Source organism: Rhinolophus hipposideros (genome assembly GCF_964194185.1).
Source record: "Rhinolophus hipposideros genome assembly, chromosome: 4".
Classification (NCBI taxonomy): domain Eukaryota; kingdom Metazoa; phylum Chordata; class Mammalia; order Chiroptera; family Rhinolophidae; genus Rhinolophus; species Rhinolophus hipposideros.
The window spans coordinates 18,048,598-18,061,843 of record NC_138050.1 but is presented as its reverse complement, the minus strand read 5'-3'; the positions used below and the strand labels follow the sequence as shown (position 1 = coordinate 18,061,843).

Below are 13,246 nucleotides of genomic sequence, written 5' to 3'. Positions count from 1 at the left end.
TCTAGTGAGATATAAACATCACAAGTGATTGTTACACGAGGAAGGTATGTTTAGTGATAGATAACCCCCCACCTCATTTGCTTTCCTTAGTCAGGCCACCCTCTCCCTTAGGTAAGTACTACTGAAAGAGTCCCTCTAAGTATCTTTTTTAAAATCAAAACTCCAAGATGTCCTTTCAGTTATGGTTACGTCAGAGTCTACATTAAAAGGCCAAAGAGTAACTGATTGTTTCAGGGGAAAGGTTTGTCTTAGGCAATGCCATGCATGCAAACTGCCCTAGTCTATCTTATAAAATCAAGTAACTGCAAGTCTCCTGGGGCTTAATGGGCTATGCTCTGATAATAGACATAAATGCCAACTGTAACAGCTGCTATAAGGGCAGCTAGATATTCTGGAATTTTTCCAATGAAGTGTCATTTTCTAATGAAATGACAAAAGCCCAACCAAGCAAGACTGACATGGTCACTCTGCTGGAAACCTCCAGTTATTCTGGCAAATCATTTAAATGTTGAACCTGTGCTAATATCAAAACAACAAGCTTACTCGACAGAGATAGTTGATACTAATTGTGGAGCATCTTATGAAAACCCACTCAGGTCAATGTGAGGGTAGTAATGTGGCAGAAATTATCGCACATAAAGCTGTGGTGTGTTTTACTAAAATATACTAGAGCCTACGGAAGGGCAGTGTAAGACAAGACGTTACTGCACATTAATAACGGGAGCGTGCGGTTGTTCCCTAAGACCTTGATCCCAAGGAAGCTCGGGTCATTGTTTCCGCCTTTGTAGGTACTAGAAGGGTGCAGGTCTTCAGCCGCACATTGGCGAGGGGAGAGCGGGGGGAGCGCGTGTGGAGGAGCTACGTGAGCTGCCTGATGGGGTACCACCACTAGGAAAGCTGGGGGAGACGGACTGCGGAAACGGTTACGCAAGCATCGCAGGAACCTCACCCTTCCGAGTCAGGCATCTCCCAATTCCCAAGACTTTGGGGACCAGAAGCCTGCAGAAGAAGGGAATTCCGGGAAAAGGGCGGAGATGGACCCAGCGCGGGAGGCGGCGTCCAGTCCTAGGGATCCCCTCGGAGAGGAGGGGGAGTCGGCGAGGAAGGGGCGGGGGCGGCAGTGGGCAGCCGAGAGGAGAGGAGGGGCGATGCGCCAGCGCGGGCTCCCTCTCCTCGAGCGCGCCCCCCTCCCTCTCCCTCCGCGGCCTGACCAGCATCCGAGTGCATTTCGCCGAGGCCACGCCGCTGCGAGGGAAGGCGCCACCTCGTTGCGGCGCCGGGTGCCCGACCGAGCAGCCACGGCGACTCAAGAGGCGGAGCGGATGCGGTTAAAGCCTCAGCTGAGGTAGGGATCAGGGGCCAGCACAGGAAGTCAGGAGGGGGAGCCGGGCTTCTGGCGGACGGCTCTCAGATACCCCAGGGGCGGGCCACTTCTCCCCGCCCCCGCTGCCCGAGCTCCGAGGCGCGGCGGCTACTGAGGAGCAGCCCCTGGGTCGACGGCCCCGCCCGAGCCGTGGGCCAAGGCGTCTCCGCGCGTGCGCAATTGCGCTGGCGGGTCCAAGGAGCGGGGCTCTGACGCCACACTTCCGCCACGGCCCAGGGCCGTGCCATCGCTGCGCGTGCGCAAGCCTGCTGGCGAGGCCGGGGAGCGCGGCTTTGGGGCTGCACCCCACCCAGGCTGCGGCCTGAGGCGGTGCTGCGCCTGCGCGAGGTCGTTGCACGTTCGCGAGGCTGGCGTCTGGCGTCGTCCCAGGGTTGTCACCTGCCTGGAGACTTCCCTACCGTGGCCCAGCCCTGTTGGGGAGCAGGCATCCCTGACCTCGGGGCAGGCGCCTACGGAGTTTCTCCATCTCTTCCCACTCGCCGCCCTGCATAGGGTGCTGATGTTTTCATTTCTGTCACCTGGAACCTGTCGGTTCCCGTCCAGTCGATCAATTTACCTAGCTCCTGTCCCCGAACCGGCTCATTAACTTATTAGGCTTTCGATATTTGGCCCTGATGGCGAGGGATAGCGCAGAAAGTTTGACTACGCTGGGTGAAGCTGTTTTGAAACTGATAGGAACGGATGGAGAGAAATCGCCATAAATCTTGATTTTTAAGCCGGAAGATAATTGCTCGGCTCAGCCCCGGAAATAGAGATTTTCAGACGCTGAAAACTTTCCAAGTGCTCCACCTTGGCCGAGAAAGAACTTCCTGCTTGAGTTGGAAGGCGAGTTCAGAGTGAACTTTTTGCTTTTGTTCTTTGGGAAATTACATAAAACACGGGGACAGCACGAGTCCAGGACTGTAACAGAATGCATGCCGTTGGGCTGCCTGGCACCGCCCTTGGCCACTTAGTCTCTGGCAGAGCTGAGTTAAAGTGGTCGAGTTAACAGACTGAACTCGAAAGAGCTTTAGAAAGCAGCTCTTTCCTCCAGACTGGGAAGTTAACTGTCACTAATGCTTATTGAGCGTCCTGGCTTGGCACCCTCCCCGTACTAAGTTTCTGTGTGGCTTTACACCCTCCTGGGCCTTTACTTAGTGAAGTCAGTTTCCTGACTCCTGGAGCTACTTGGAACTGTTTCTAACGATGTATTGAGTGACGACTTGGTGTATAGGGTCTACGGTATCTAGTTGTTTGGATATGTCAGTTTTGGAGATAGACAAAAGATCCTTTCCCTTCTGGAGCTTACATTCTAGCAAGAATGATTGACAATAAACATTTAATTATTTAATGTTAGGAAATTATAAATGCTGTGAAGAAAATGAAAGGGGACTGGGAGTGTACATGTGGGTTGCAGTTTTAAACAGCATGTTACCGTGGGTCTGAAGGATAAGCTGAAGGTGATGCTTGTGGTGACCTGGATTTTAGAATTAAATGTCTTTCTAGGATAAAGTGTTCTTTGCCATTCTCTGCTGTGTCTCTCATGGGGGCCCAAAGCATGACCACTGTGACAAATGTAACCATCTTTTATAGTATAAAGGTGAAACAAATATTTTTCTAAATTGAGTTCAAATTATTCAGGATTTTACAGTTTAATTCAGCACATCAAATTAAGAGACTGGGCTCTGAAATGAAAGAGACCAGCCAAAGGAATACCACAGATGTGTTGAGAAAAATTCTGTATTTTTTTCACATTTTACTGCACTTTGCAATTACTTCTTAGTGTCCCTGTGCATATGAATTGTGAAGTTGTTATCTAAGAGTGGTCTGTGCTTTTCTTTGTTTGAAACTGTGTTGAAGATTCATCTGGTATGGTGTCATGCTTTAAGATATTAAATTATTGCTCTTAGAGATTTCTGAATGAACCAGACAGTCCTAACCAAATTTCAGTCCATAATTAAAGGATGCATAGAGAAACAGGCTGATGAAGACGGACGATTTTAGAAGGTGAAATGTGTTTCCCTTCAGGCCCTTTACTTTAGTAGATTGCAAACACTATGTTTAAATACCCAAAACTATTAATTTAGAACTATAAATGTAGGGTACCTATGGACTTGCTTATGCCTTTAGGAGTTTCTCATGTTTAATTTGGTTTTGTCACTTGGCTAAACTGAAATTAGAATGCCCCTAAGATACCACTACTTTGGAGGTATATTGGAGTTAAATTACTATACATTAAAATAAAATTGACCAGGCAAGAGGGATTTGAGACTAAGAATAGCATGATCAGGGTTGCAGAGTGACATCAAGGACTCCTGTTCAAGGCTGAAATAAAGGGCTACCTGGGGATATTTATTTCAAAAGGAGCAGATAGCTTTCCTCCCTGAAAGGGATACGCAGTGCCCTTCAATGGAAGGCTGATGTGACCCGTCTTACTTTCATTTCTGGAAGGAACATGTGTCCAGTTCACATGGTGATCCCATCTTAAGAATGTGAACATCTCTAGGACATTTAAGGCATAATAGGTGTTTTCAGCATCATTCTGACATTGGAGTATGTCAGATTATGTCTTTTATATGTCTTCAGTTTTGTTAATCTCACCTGAGCTAATATCAATTATGTATATCTTCCCATGTAAGACAGTTTGGGCTAACAAGTACCAGTGGATGACAGTATGTGAGGAAATCATAAACTGTGACCACATTATAATATGTTCTGTATTGTACTGAATGTATATGATACTGAACAAAATGAATCCCAAATTGAAATGTGCCAATGCCAAGAGGGCCTACCATGTTGAAGGGACAGTTGTGTTGTGGGACAAGGATCTCAACAATTAGGATTCTATTTAATGGGCACGTTACAATTTTTTTTTTTTTTTTTTTTTTTTTTTGGTATTAGAACTACAAGGACCTAAATTTCAAAAGGGTTTACAAATGTCTCAAGAACCATTTCATTTTAGCTAGTCTAACAATCTAAACATGTTTGTATAGTTTGTGGATTGTCTTCATATTTGAAAGTGACTTTTGCTGTGTATGGTACAGGTTACTGAGGAGCTCAGTAATCTCTTCAAACCAAATACAGTTTTGCTTTGGACTGAAGATCTGTTTCATCACTCTTGGTGGAATTTGGAAACCTTTTTACAAAGAAATAATTAAAATAGCAACTATGTTTCTGTGTTCTACAAATCAGCTTCTATTTATCATAAACATATGACAATATCATTTCCTTGGAGGTTGTACTTTGGTTTTAGTTGTGCTTTTAGTTTCTCAGTTTTGTCCATCCTGTCTGTAATTGTCCCACTTTAATTAGCATTTGTGTAGGTATCTTGACTGTTATTTGTCATTGACTTACAATGTCTCATTCAAGTGGAGCTAAATTATAGCTATCATCCTTTTTTGCAAGTGATAATTGAGATTATGATTTATTATATTATATTTATACATATTTATATTATTTGTAATTTACAGGTGATGTATATTTCATGACTCAGCTAAGCATATAGTTGGGAACCATTATTACCTCACTGACATTTATGTGCTCTGGATCCATTAAAACATGCTGATGCTGTAAACTCTGTACTGGTGTCCTAAAAGATAGAGGTTTTCTTTAAAGTCCTGTTTCTTTGGTTATAAAAGCATCATCAATTGTGTTACCCAGAAGGGAGAATTTGTTAAAAGCATTGAGTTCTATATTGCAAGAAAACTTTTGCATATATCATGTTTCTGAAGCATAGCTTTAGAGTTGATCTCATATTATTAAGTTGAATTAACAAAATACATAATACTGGGTTTTCTCTGCAGAAATTCCTTTTTTTTCCCCCTTCACTTTTTCTCCTGGGGTCACTTCTAGAGAACAGTAATCAGCATTTAGAAGCTTCTGATTAACTGCAAAATATCAGTTTCCATGGAAAATGCTCTGTTCTCATAGATACAGTGTGTTTAGTTTATTAGCTCTTAAGACCCATGAGTACCACTGGGTTGGAGTAATGTTGACATAAGCACCCAAGAGCTGGATATAATTTCTCTCCACGTTATTTTGTTTTTTATGTATTTACTTTCAGCTCACTGCCTACTGCAGGCACTAAGTCAATATCTGTTGAATGAATTAGGCAAATAGGCAAATGAATATATGTCGTTTTTTGTGTTTTGGATTTTTCTTCTATGGCATTTAAGATACTATACTTTGTGTTATTTACTTATTATCTTCCTATGGTATTTATAAAATTTTATTTTGCCAAGTTTTTAAGCTTTAATGTGGTAAAATTTACTAGTCCTTTCTTTGGACTATGTGGTTTATGCTTTTGTGTTGTGTCTTATTTAAAAAGTCTATGCTGAGGTCATAAAGATATTTTGTATACCTTCTTCCAAAAGTTTGAAAGTTTTGCTTTTTTTACATTCCACTTGGTTTCCTTTGCATTTTCTATGTTGAAATACTATAGATTAAGCTCTTTTTAGTATGTGTTTTTTCTTGTAACGTTGTTGAGATCATTGAAGACTGCTCCCAAAACTTATAAAGTATAATACCTAGAAGTTATATTTACAATATTAATTTTTTATAATTTACCACTACTGACTTTTTAAATATAGAGCTGATATAATTTTTAAAGTATTTGTCTCAGATAAATAGTGACTTATTAAAATTGTAAGATGGTATATTCTTTTCCTTCTCTGTTTTCTTTATTTTGTTTGTATCCCACTGGAATAATATTAAAAAAAAAGCCAACCATTTTTCACAATGCTAGAGAATTCAACATTTTTTTTTACAGTACTGTACAATAATAATTAATCTTGAATAATTTTTAAATCTTCAAGGATATTCTGACAAAAATGAAATTATGTTAATTGAATCCTACAGAATGTTATTTCTTTGAATACGGTAATTTTCATATGTCATACATGCAATTATATCTCAAACTGATTAGTGAAATAAACAGAAAGGCTCACCTTTCACCATTCTAATTTTTAAAGAGCTACTATACTTGAAATTGATAAAAGACACTGAAAGAAGCTTTTCATTTTCCTCCTTAAAATCCCAGGATATGCAGCTGTTAAAAATATATATGTGTGTGTATACACACACACACACACATATATATATATAAACTGATATGGAGTGATTTCCAGGATATACTGTTAAGTGAAAGAAAAGCAAATTGCAAAAGAGTATGTAAATTATAGGAGGAATTTTTTTTGTATAAGAAGGAATTGAGAAGTAAAAACACATACATATATCTGCTTATTTTTGCAAAAAGAAACAGAGGAAGAATAAACCAGAAACTAGGAAAATCAGTTGCCTACAATGGTAGAGGGAAAAAACAAACCAACAAACCAGGATACTGTTCAGTGATCTTAGCATATTAGCCGGATTTTTCTTCTACCAGTAACAAAGGTGGCCTAAAGTACAATGAAGGCAGTCACATCCCTATTTGGTCCCCTTTACATCTCTTTATTTCCTTTTTTTTGGCCTTTGAATTCTCTTCCTCTACTCGTCTTCTTACTCTTTTCTTTCTCTATTATTCTCATCCCTCTTCTTTCTTTTAATTTTTATGCCAGTAAGTTTGGGGCAGATAGAAAAAGTGTTTTCAGTCAGGATGAGGCAAAAATAGAAGAATTTCCAATATAGTTAGTATCCAGTATACCAAAAGCTGTATTCAAAGGATGCTTTCAATGAATATATTGCATTCTACTCTGAGCCATGTGTTATGGTGGTTATAGCAATGAAAGAGTCGTGGTCCCCCCTCTTAAAGTGCTTGCAAATTAATAGATAAGATGAATCATGTAGGAATAACTGTTACATGAAATTATGTTTCCACATGGCAACCAGATCTAGTTTTATAAATTTATAAGTGAGAAAAGTCCAAGTGATTGTTTTAAAAACAAGCATATCTTTCCCAAACATTAGAAATAATGATTTGTATTAATTGCTGTAGTTTGAGTTATAATTATCTTGAATATATTATTCCTTGCATTCTGAGAGAGCTTTCTACAATTGAGGAAAACAAAATTTTAACAGTATCCTCAAGGGCATATAAAACGATAAGGAGGAGATCCAAGATGGCGGAGCAAATAAATACTGTGCCTGCATTATTCCATTAACACATTAATATTACAACTAAATTCTAGAACAGTCAACCTGGAGAACCATCCATAGTCTAGCAGAAGAGAAGATCTATAACTAAAAGTATAAAGAAGCCATGTCGTGATTGGTAAGGAGGGGTAGAAACCTGAAATGGCTGGCTCCAAATCTCTGTGTGGCAGTTGAGAACCAAGAGGGATATCTCAGCCATGGAGGTTCCCCTGAAAGAAGCAAGAGACCCCAGCTCCACACTGGCCTCCCCAGACCAGAGTATTGGTGCCAGGAATAGGAGCCCCCACAACATCTTGCTGTGAGAAACAGTGGGGATTCTGACTGTTCAGGTGGGACAGAAGGCTGCAGAAAACCTAGACATCCTCTTAAATGGTCCGCGCACAGCATCACTCGCTCGAAGGCACTCACCGTGTGCTCCAGTGGAGGGATGGTGACTCGGGGCTTCAGAAACATGCAGACTCAGGGGGAAGACTGAGGAGTGTGGCTTCTGTGGGAGAACATTTCTCTGTGAGGAGAACCTCCTCCTGTGCAGCAAGCAGACAGGCGCCATCGTGTCTGTGTTGAGCCCACCCCCGAAGACCAAATCTGAATCTGATTGGCCTGGTTAGCTCGGATGCTCTGCCCTTTGACTCAGCTGGGAACCTGCCCTACCCAACTCTCGCACAGCTGCAGGCATTTTTTGTATGAGGAGCCAGCTCTTCCCTCATTGCATTCTTTTTTGAAAAACTATTAGAGTCCACGGGCCCCAGGCAGGCGGCGACTGGCCTCGGTGTGCTCAGAGACTTTTTCTGAGTTGCTCCAAGCTCAGCACTGGCACCAAAGCAGAGTCTACATTAATCTGGTGACTACAACTCTTCTGACTCGAGGGACTTCTCATGACCCTGCTTCACTTAACTCGCATGCCGCACGAGGCTTTATCAGTGGCTGAAACTTAAGGGAGCCGGCAGGTGGGAGCAGTCCTCCGGATGTCCTGGCTTTTTGCAGAATTACCCCAGGACTGGTACTGGTGGCAGCTGTCCTCGAATTGCAATAAGACCTCTCCCATAAGTCTCCAGGTTTAACATAGGCAGTGAACAACCGCAGATTGCTTTGTAGCTCCTACCAGGTAGTCCCTGGCCAATCACAGGCAGTGGCTGATGGGCCTGCACCTGAGCCCCTTCCAAAAGGCCGCAGAACCAACATACTTGGAGGTTGGATTCAGACCACAGCAGAGCACCATCCAATTAGCCCCACAAGTGGCACACACAAAGGGTGATCTCAACAGGCAACAGAACCCACTGAGGTGAATGCCACTCAGTTGGGTAAGCCTCCTGCACAGCAGCCCATAAGTTGTGGATGTGGCCAAATCCCACAGCCAGTCAGCCTGAGGGTCAGTCCCACCCACTGATGTGCCAATAGCAATCAAGGCTCAACTATAACAGAAGGGCACACACAACCTGCACGAGAGACCCTCGTGGAGCACCTGGCTCAGGTGATCAGGGAGACTGTGCCACTGAGACCCACAGGACACCTACTATATAAGGCCACCTGGCCAAAACTGGGACACATAGCAGATCATAGCAGATCTACCTAATACCTAGAAACAGAGAGGCAGCCAAAATGAGGAAACAAAGAAATGAATCCCAAATGAAAGAATAGGAGAAAAATCCAGAAAAAGAACTAAACAAAATAGAAGTAAGCAACTTATAAGAGACAGAGTTCAAGACAATGGTTATAAGGATGCTCATGGAACTTAGTGAGAACTTCAACAAAGAGATAGCAAGCATAAAGAAGGGCATAGAAACCAGAACAAAGAACCAGATAGAAGTGAAGAATACAACACTGAAATGAAGAATGCTCTAGAAGGAATCACCAGAAGACTAGATGACGCAGAGGATCAGATCATCAATTTGGAAGATAAGGTAGCAGAAAACACCCAATTGGAACAGCAAAAGGAAAAAAGAATACAAAACAATGAGGATAGTGCAAAGGACCTCTGGGACAACATCAAGTGTAACAACATTTGCATCATAGGGGTACCAGAAGGAGAAGAGAGAGAACAAGGAATTGAGAAGCTATTTGAAGAAATAATTACTGAAAACTTTCCTAACCTGGTGAAGGAAATAGACATATAAATCCACGAAGTGCAGAGAGTCCCAAACAGGATGAACCCAAACAGGCCCACACCAATCCACATTAGAATTAAAATGGCAAAGGTTAAAAACAAAGAGAGAATCCTAAAATCCTAAAAGTAGCAAGAGGAAGGCAACTAGTAACTTATAAGGGAGATCCCATAAGATTGTCAGCTGATTTCTCAACAGAAACTTTGCAGGCCAGAAAGGATTGGCTGGAAATAGTCAACGTGATGAAAAGCACAGCCCTACAATGAAGACTACCCAGCAAGCCTGGTATTTAAAATCAAAGGACAGATAAAGAGCTTCCCAGACAAGAAAAAGTAGAGGAGTTTATCACCACCAAACCAATATTACAAAGAACGTTAAAGGGACTTCTTTAGGATGGAAAAAAAAGATAAAAGTTATGACTAATAAAATGGCAATAGCTACATATCTATCAACAAATACTTTCAATGTAAATGGATTAAATGATCTAATCAAAAGACATAGGAGGGCTGAATGAATAAGAAAATAAAACTCTTATATATGCTGCCTAGAAGAGACTCACTTCAGATTGAAAGACACACACAAAGTAAAGGGATAGAAAAATATATTTCGTGGAAATGAAAAAAACAAAACAAAAGCTGATATAGCAATACTTATATCAGACAAAGTAGACTTTAAAATAAAGGCTTTAAGAAGAAAATAAGAAGGACCCAGTAATCCCACTTTTGGGTATTTATTCAAAGAAACCAAAGCTACTTTGAGAGGTAGTATCTGTATATCCATAGTAGCATTGTTTACAATGGCCAAGATATGAAGGCAGTGTGGGGGTCTATTGATGGAAGAATGAATAAAGAGGAGGTGATACATATACAGAGGGTGCCAAAAAAATGTATACACGTTTTAAGGAAGAAAGACTGTATTAAAATTGTAATACTCAATATATACCAATAACAAAAGATGAATACAAGTCACATTTGACTTCTGCAATTACAAGAGGTTTTAAAAGTGATTACCATCAGCGTCCAGACACTTCTTCTGATCATGGAGAACTACTGCTGGAGCAACGTTGACCAAAGTGTCCACTTGTATACATTTTTTTGGCACCCCTGGTATATCCAATGGGATATTGCTTGGCCATGGGAGGGAATGGGTTCTTGCCATCTGCAGCAGCGTGGATGGACCTGGAGGGAATTGTGCTGAGTGGAGTGTCAGACAGAGAAAGACAGATAGCAATGTGATTCACTTATATGTGAAATCTAAGACCAAAATTAACGAACAAAATAGAAACAAACTCATAGATTCAGAAAACATTTTGATAGTTGCCAGATGGGAAGGGGATTAGGGGGTGGGTGAAAGAAGGGGAAAGGATTAAGTACAAAATGGTTGTTACAGAGCAGTCATGGGGATGTAGGGTATAGCACAAGGAATATAGTTAATAATATTGTAATAACTATGTATGGTGTCAGATGAGGACTAGATTTGTTGGGGTGATAGATGGGAGGGGGTTGGGGGCAGGGTGAAAAAGATGAAGACATTTCGAAGTACAAACTAGTAGTTACAAAACAGTCATGGGGGTGTAAAGGAAAGCATAGGGAATATAGTTAGTCAATAATATGGTAATAACTACTGTACGTATAGTACCACGTGAGTACTAGACTAGTCAGGGGGATCACTTCTTAAATTATATAAATGTCTAACCACTATGCTGCACACCTGCAATTAATGTAAAATAGTATTGAATGTCAAAAAAAAGCCTTGATGAGGAACATTGTTAAGATTTGACCTTATTTTGATTATTGTTTTTATCTGTCTATTTATAAGGCTCTAACTACTTGTAAATTGTATCAGATAAAATGTTCTGATGTTAGCACTTGAAATATGGATTGTATTTGAATAAGTAGAATCCAACCTAATAAATCAGAAATTCAACATTATTAAATATGCTTCACTAAATTGCTTTTGGGGGGGAAGAGAACATTTATTTATATTTATTTTTAGTGATGAAATAGTTGACTGTAATGATTGAACTGCAGTTCAGATAGATTGCATATCTTCTGATAGGGCTGCTTCTGCTGTTACTTCTATGTGATAGAAGGTACTTATTGTGGAGATGGTTTAATTAAGGCAAGAATATTCATTGCTGTTGCTACCTACTTGATGGCTGTTGTTTCAGACTTTTTGGTTAAAGTCTAGGATAACTAAGTTATGTTTATTCATTCATCCTTCCATCATTGTCATTCATTACTTCTTTTTTTTTTCCAGTTTAGTAAATTATACACTCTTCAGTGGAGCTGGGAATTGATCAGTCTGCTCTTCACAGTGATTTGGAATTTTCAAATCCCAGGGAAAATTAGACCAAGGTCTAAAATTTATTTTTTTTCTTTATATATAGGAAGTTAACTCTGAAATGAAAAATTTCTGCTTATTTCCTTATCAATTTAAGATCACATTTATCCTGGGATTATTGTTCCAAACCTCAGGATGGTATGGTAGTTCCAAAACAGTTAAAACACCTTTTGGGTTTTATAGCTATTAATTCCCATGCCTAAAATTTAATTCCTTTATGTACTCTTCACCATATTTGAGCTTAGTTTATTTTTCTGTTAATTAAAAGTAATTTTAACATGCCTAGGTTCATTCGACATATGGGATGCTGATTTTTACCACATACTTTTTCCTCAGGGACTGTACAGGACTGAGTCCATATGGAAGAAGAACTTCCCCTTTTCTGTGGAGAAAGTGGCAAGGTTAGAAAAAAAATCATGCCCTTGGAGTATGTATTTCTGTCGCATGAAACACTTCGTCCGACATTTATTATTCATCTGATAGGAAGATCAATGAGTTAGTAACTGTCTTTGAGGGACTCACAGTATATAGTGACTAAAATGCCAACAGAAAATTATTGTGGTATATAGAATGTAAAGGGGCCAGCAGGGAACTATGGATGTGGTCTGAGGGGTGGAGAAAGGGTTCCCAGAGACGGTGATGTTTGAGCCAGATGAGGAGTCTAAGCCATACCCTACTTTTACAGATCATGCAGAAGGGTCTGAGTTGAACAATGTTTGCTCCATTCCCAGAGATTTAAAACAAGTGATAAAATACCTAATCTTAGATGAAATGTTCCTAATTCATCATATTCTTTATTTATTTCTGTTTTCATCACATCTGAACATTGATCAATCAGCTTACGTCCAGTCAGTGTCCAGTTGATGTTAAAAGCTCCACGTCTTTCAGCAGGCAAGATTTCCATCTTGTGTTAATTTTATTAAATTTAGAAATATCTGCTCTTCGCTATGAACAGCCTAATATTACCTGCCACTATTAAATTCCATTTTTCTGTTTTTCACTATCTTAAAATATTGTCAAAATACAGTGAGCAGTGTAAATAATTACATGAAGCGGTTTCATAAGCTTCTGAAACTGAACCATAGTGACCATGTGCTGACTTGAAGTGCTTATTTGTGAGCCCTGTAGGAAAGTCTAAAAATAGCTTACAAAAGTAATAGATAGAATTTCAGAGTCTTACAAATGTTAATAGAAAAATCCCCAATTTTTTCCTGTTAAACAAAAGAATGGACTCACAGAGTTAACAATGAAAGTGTTGTACTTCCAGGAACTCCTTAAAGGGCAAGGTGTTGGCTGGCCTTCTTAAAGAAATTGTTTTGCTAGGCATGTCCAATGTGTACTTTTAATT

At 40.3% G+C, this 13,246-nt stretch overlaps 1 protein-coding gene across 15 annotated transcripts in view; it reads left to right on the top strand.

Annotated features, from left to right (window-relative positions):
* The first annotated feature begins 776 nt into the window (after window positions 1–776).
* Window positions 777–13,246, top strand: part of RCBTB2 (RCC1 and BTB domain containing protein 2) — a 42,372-nt gene continuing 29,902 nt past the window's right edge. The window contains exons 1-4 of one of the 15 annotated variants that reach the window (XM_081046872.1): window positions 1,198–1,345; window positions 11,815–11,912; window positions 12,235–12,299; window positions 12,737–12,789. Coding sequence is in view for 7 of the 15 variants with exons in the window: in XM_081046867.1 (XP_080902993.1) it covers window positions 12,258–12,299 (42 nt within the window). In the remaining 8 variants the exon portion in view is untranslated. Of the gene's footprint in view, window positions 1,346–1,612; window positions 2,210–11,814; window positions 11,913–12,234; window positions 12,300–12,736; window positions 12,790–13,246 lie in introns of those variants that run through there. The other 14 variants (XM_081046866.1, XM_081046861.1, XM_081046859.1 and 11 more) reach the window with 14 other exon arrangements.